Source organism: Cyprinodon variegatus, unplaced genomic scaffold (genome assembly GCF_000732505.1).
Source record: "Cyprinodon variegatus isolate N-32 unplaced genomic scaffold, C_variegatus-1.0 Scaffold288, whole genome shotgun sequence".
Lineage (NCBI taxonomy): Eukaryota > Metazoa > Chordata > Actinopteri > Cyprinodontiformes > Cyprinodontidae > Cyprinodon > Cyprinodon variegatus.
Genome location: NW_015150741.1, coordinates 199875 through 205570, shown reverse-complemented (window position 1 = coordinate 205570; position 5696 = coordinate 199875). Strand labels below are relative to the sequence as shown.

At 38.0% G+C, this 5696-nt stretch overlaps 1 protein-coding gene across 1 annotated transcript in view; it reads right to left on the bottom strand.

The window, feature by feature from the left end:
• The window catches only part of LOC107090293 (AP-1 complex subunit beta-1), a 21466-nt gene extending 15770 nt beyond the window's left edge, over positions 1–5696 (bottom strand). Inside the window, exons 1-9 of the mRNA XM_015383600.1 lie at positions 5592–5696; positions 3399–3453; positions 3129–3234; positions 2771–2906; positions 2325–2570; positions 2009–2199; positions 1671–1892; positions 1219–1339; positions 919–1014 (exon numbers count right to left, since the gene is read on the bottom strand). Of these exons, the coding sequence (XP_015239086.1) occupies positions 919–1014; positions 1219–1339; positions 1671–1892; positions 2009–2199; positions 2325–2570; positions 2771–2906; positions 3129–3234; positions 3399–3435 (1155 nt within the window). The 5' untranslated portion in view covers positions 3436–3453; positions 5592–5696. The remainder of the gene's footprint in view (positions 1–918; positions 1015–1218; positions 1340–1670; positions 1893–2008; positions 2200–2324; positions 2571–2770; positions 2907–3128; positions 3235–3398; positions 3454–5591) is intronic.

Here is a 5696-nt window from a genome sequence, read left to right as displayed (position 1 = left end):
AAAAAGGTGAATGCAAAAAATGTGTAAAAACATGCATTGTTTTTTCTTCTTCTATATATTTACAGATTATTTTCTTTTTATATTTGTTTCCTAAAAATAGGAAACATGTTTTTTTTTTTCAACTAAACAATATATATTTGTAAGACATGTCTGTATCATCCATTTTTCAGGGGAGATCTTTGAGCTGAAGGCGGAGTTGAACAATGAGAAGAAAGAGAAAAGAAAAGAGGCAGTAAAGAAGGTCATCGCTGCAATGACTGTTGGCAAAGATGTCAGGTACACCAGCAGATTAAACTTCACATATTGACAGTTGGTTCCTGCTGTAATCCTCACAGGATTATGCTGCCACCACTATGGGGATATGTGTTCAAAATGATGATGTGACCCGTGTATTATTTCTAACATACAGACTCCTACAGGCCCAAAAACACTTTTGTTTTCATAGCTTCTAATCATGAGCAGTCAAACTGGAGAATGTAACTGTGTTTTTTTTCTCAGTTCTTTGTTCCCAGATGTGGTGAACTGTATGCAGACTGACAACCTGGAGCTAAAGAAGTTGGTCTACCTTTACCTAATGAACTACGCCAAAAGCCAGCCAGACATGGCCATCATGGCTGTGAACAGCTTTGTTAAGGTAAGTGTTTTACAACTTGATACTAGAGTGGGCGTTTGCCATGTGGTAACATTGTGGAAGTTGTTGTGATTAGCTATAGTTGCCCTTTTTGATACAATTTTTACACACTAAAACGATGCAAAGATTTTTTGTATCCCCTTCTTGGCTCTAGTGGATAAAACCCCATTTAAAAAAAAAAAAAAAAAAAAAAAAAGGATTTCTGGGGTTCAAACAGGACATCAGATACTCATCGTATTTCGGTCACCGACAGACCTCTAAAAATATTAGTTGACAAATGTTTTCACCTCCACTTTGATGGCACATCGTCCGATAGCTCGAACAGCTTTGCGCACAAAGTCAACATCTACCTCTGTGGCATATTCCTTCAGCTCGGCCAAAACCTGCAGGAATCCAATTACATTTTGTTAATTCCATTATCATAAAGCAAATACAAATAAACATATACAAAAAGAAAACATATTTTCCTGAAGCCTTGCATTTAACTTCTGTTTGACTGCGTTTGGTTTCTAAATGTCTTTTTCAGCAAGAACCAACCTTCAGATATGAAAGATAAAGATCGGCTGCGTTTCATCCAATAACCTTACCTGAGCAATGTTGGCCTGAGAGGCCAAACGGATCATGATGTCTAGTTTTTCCAGTTTCACATAGATCGGGTCGTTATACTTGACGAAGAACACTTTAATCTCCTGCTTCAGGATCTCAGGTCTGCAAAGAAAAGCACAAAATTCAGCTCAATTTCCTGTCCATTTATATAGGAGCAAAAAAAATAAAGAATTGTATGTTTGATTCTTCCAGGGGACATAAATCTATAATGCAAAGCAACATTTAGGGAAAAAAAAGTTGAGTAAATAAAGCTAGGATATTTAAAATATTTTTTGGCACAAGTACACAATTTTTTTTCCTGCAATAACAAAGTTCTGAAATAAAATCTTAAATTAAATTCTGTATTTTCCAAAATATATTGGAAATCTGTGCATTTTGCAAAGAATTTGCTTACACTGGGAGACCTATCAATAAAAATGTACTGATCTCATACCTCTTCTGAACAATAAGGTTGATGTTCCTCAGAGCCACATACTGGACCTCTGGTTCTCCAGACAGCAAAGTAACCAGCGGGGGAGATAGTTTCTTCAGCAATGTGTTGTAATAATCTGAATCCTTTGGCAGCAGCTCCAGAAACTTCATCAGGACCTTTACGGCGGACAGGACCACAGCTGAGTTGGCATGAGACAGTCGTGGAGTGACACGCTCACAGATGCTTTGAGACACAAAAGGAGAAGAAAGATCTCAGCACTATAAGCTAAGAGAAGAACGGGATATCCTTTGGTTTTAATAACCATCTTAATGAAATTTAATTAATTACAGCTTTTCTACCTCTGAGCCTCTCGGTCATCCTTGGGGTTGTAGTTGGACAGGCAGTCCAGGATAAAGATCTGCCCCCATTCTGTGCACTCGTTAAGGGCCGTCAATAACTTGTTGATATTCTGGGGATTCAGGTCCAGCAAATTGCTGTTGGGGTGAGACTCGCTGATCTCCGACAAAGCAGCGACTGCATTGGCAACAACCTGTGGGGCGAGGCTCACAGTTGTAAAACACAGACTTCACAAAGTCCATAGAATTAATACAGCTTTATCTTAATGGGCACAAACTAAAGTAAGTATATTTATGAAATATAAAGAGGAAGGCCAACCATGGGGTTTGAGTCAGCGATGAGATCTCTCAGGGAGTCCAGGAATCCCTGATCTTCCACCATCTGAGCATTGATGTCATGCAGCTTTGCCACGCAAACAGCTGCCGTCTTCCTTACATACGGGTCTTCATCCTTCAGGCACTTCCTCAGTGGCTCACACAGGTACTCTGTGATCTTATCCACCCGGATGCAGCCCATGGTGCGAACAGCCAGAGCCCGGATCAGAGGGTTAGGGTCCTCACAGTCCTATAAAATAGGTTAAGAGATTTTTTTTTTTTAAATGGGGTTTTATCCACTAGAGCCAAGAAGGGGATACAAAAAATCTTTGCATCGTTTTAGTGTGTAAAAATTGTATCAAAAAGGGCAACTATAGCTAATCACAACAACTTCCACAATGTTACCACATGGCAAACGCCCACTCTAGTATCAAGTTGTAAAACACTTACCTTAACAAAGCTGTTCACAGCCATGATGGCCATGTCTGGCTGGCTTTTGGCGTAGTTCATTAGGTAAAGGTAGACCAACTTCTTTAGCTCCAGGTTGTCAGTCTGCATACAGTTCACCACATCTGGGAACAAAGAACTGAGAAAAAAAACACAGTTACATTCTCCAGTTTGACTGCTCATGATTAGAAGCTATGAAAACAAAAGTGTTTTTGGGCCTGTAGGAGTCTGTATGTTAGAAATAATACACGGGTCACATCATCATTTTGAACACATATCCCCATAGTGGTGGCAGCATAATCCTGTGAGGATTACAGCAGGAACCAACTGTCAATATGTGAAGTTTAATCTGCTGGTGTACCTGACATCTTTGCCAACAGTCATTGCAGCGATGACCTTCTTTACTGCCTCTTTTCTTTTCTCTTTCTTCTCATTGTTCAACTCCGCCTTCAGCTCAAAGATCTCCCCTGAAAAATGGATGATACAGACATGTCTTACAAATATATATTGTTTAGTTGAAAAAAAAAAACATGTTTCCTATTTTTAGGAAACAAATATAAAAAGAAAAATAATCTGTGAATATATAGAAGAAAAAAAAACAATGCATGTTTTTACACTTTTTTGCATTCACCTTTTTTGTTGGTAGTGAAATATTTGGAGTCTGTCATGGTGGTGGTGTTTGCTATCTGAAAGAAACCAAAACAATTTAAATTTTTTTTTTTTCTTAACCACAATAAAAAAGATGATAAAGACCAGAGTTCAGTTCAATAAATCACAAAAACCTGGCCTGGAAAAGCATGTTTTATTTTGCAAGTTCCAACAAGGATGTAGAAATGCTCAGCTTTATCCCACATAACTGATGGTCAGTAACATATAATGAAAACTATATGCAACAAAAAAACATTTTTAAATGTTTTGTAATAGAACATTTTACAGCAGATAAGTCACTGAAACAATGAAGGGAACCAATAAAAGGTCATGGTTAAGAAGTACCTAACTGTTAAGAGTAAAAATTAGATAGTTTGCCAATGGAATAGGTATCTTTACTCTCAAAATAAAATTATTAGATAATGTGCACTTAAAATAAGACAATTCAGTTGTGTTTTCTTATTTATAATATAAATTGTCTTATTCCATTGGCAAAATGTCTCTTTTACCTCCTCAATCCAAGAACAAATGCATTTATTTTACAGGGAAAAAATGACTTTTTTCCAGTGTAAACACATAATCAGAGATGTTGAATCTAACCTGAGCTGAGGAAGAAAGGGGGGTATTAAACTATTTCTCAGTAGTTTCAAGTCTTTTAAGAAGAAAGTCGCTTGTGAAGTTTTCAGTGTCGATAATTTAAAAAGGACTTTGTCCATTATGCTTAACCAAGTTTGGGCCCCTACAGCCAAAAACCTCCCAAAATCTATGCATCATCACCACGCAAACTGATCTGATCCAAATCCTTATGATAATCTATGGAGTATCTTTAAGGTGGAGTTGAAGACACTAAAGCAGACAAAGTGTGATTCCCAACTTGGGCCATCTCACCCCTTATTCTCCTTTTTGCTGTCATTCTTTGTCTTAATAAGACCCCATTTGTGACAAAATTTTCAGTAAATACATTATATAAACCTTCTACAACAAGGGAGGATTTGCACACAAGGACATTCAGCACCATTCATTTCATATGTTATGCTATTTACATGCATGCATGCTTCCCTCATGCAAAATGAAAAACTGTTCACTGCAATCAAAGGGACTATTGTGGTAAACAGATACAGAAGTAATCCAGGCAAACAGCAATTGTGCTTATCAGACAGCTCACCTTGCCCAACAATGTGGATAGATTTCTCTGATTATTTATTGCACGTTACTGAATCTGCGTCACTGGTGTTAGTGATAGGAAAATGGAAAAGATTTACAAGTTAAATCTCCCACCAATAGTTTTATTTAAGAGCCGTTTTCTGCATCAGCCCGCCCCGTTGTTGTATCCTCAAATATCTCCTGTAGTAATCGAAAATACTTTATTAAAACTGGTTTCAGCATGGGGCATTCATGTAAAGCGTTTAACATTCGCGAAACTGTCAGCTCGCAAAAATGTGTTTAAACCTCTTCACTTCCACTTTGCTAACGTTGGTTAGCTTCAACGCTGAAGTTAACATCTGAAATGAAACCGCAGCGCATTCTTCTCCTTTAAATGAAAATGAAATACTAAACCTGATGATTCTTCATTGCTTACAGGAGTGTGTTTCAACGAAGCTATAAGTACCCTGCATTGTCAATGACTTCATCCGAAGGTGGGCTAAATGCCAAAACGGGTTTTTACACAAATACACATTTCATTCATCACAAATATCGGATTTTAAAGACTCATGTGATTTGTGCAAATATTTAAATCCAGATGGTAGTCTAGTTTGTTAACATTTAGAACTACAGTTCATTGAATGTGCTCTCATTTGCTAAAATAAAGAGAGAACCAACATCACAATTCGAACACTGACTTCAATGTAGGTGGCTAGCCACAAGCTAACAGCGCCGCCATCGCCAATCTTTCACTTCTAAAGGCTGAAAGCTTCGAGTTAGACAAGCTTCTGTGTTTCCAAATTCAGGAATTAAATAACACGTAGAGGGGCGTCTTTCGGTTAAAGATTGTGTTGAAATGACAGGGTAGAAAATGTGGAGGAAAGAAAGCGGCCCAGTTTGCATCATCGGTGCTGCTCATAGGAAAGCCGTTAAACGCAGTCAAACCATACGCAGATCGGCACACTGCCTAACATTAACCTCGCAGAATATAATAGTTCACTTAAGTTATTTAATTAAAATATAACTGACTTGCCTGTTGAATAAATGACACGAAGGATTTCCAATGGGGTGCAGCAGGACGAAGGTTGGTCCCTTCCCTGGTAAGGAGGAAGATGGAGAATGGTGCGTTCACGGTCTG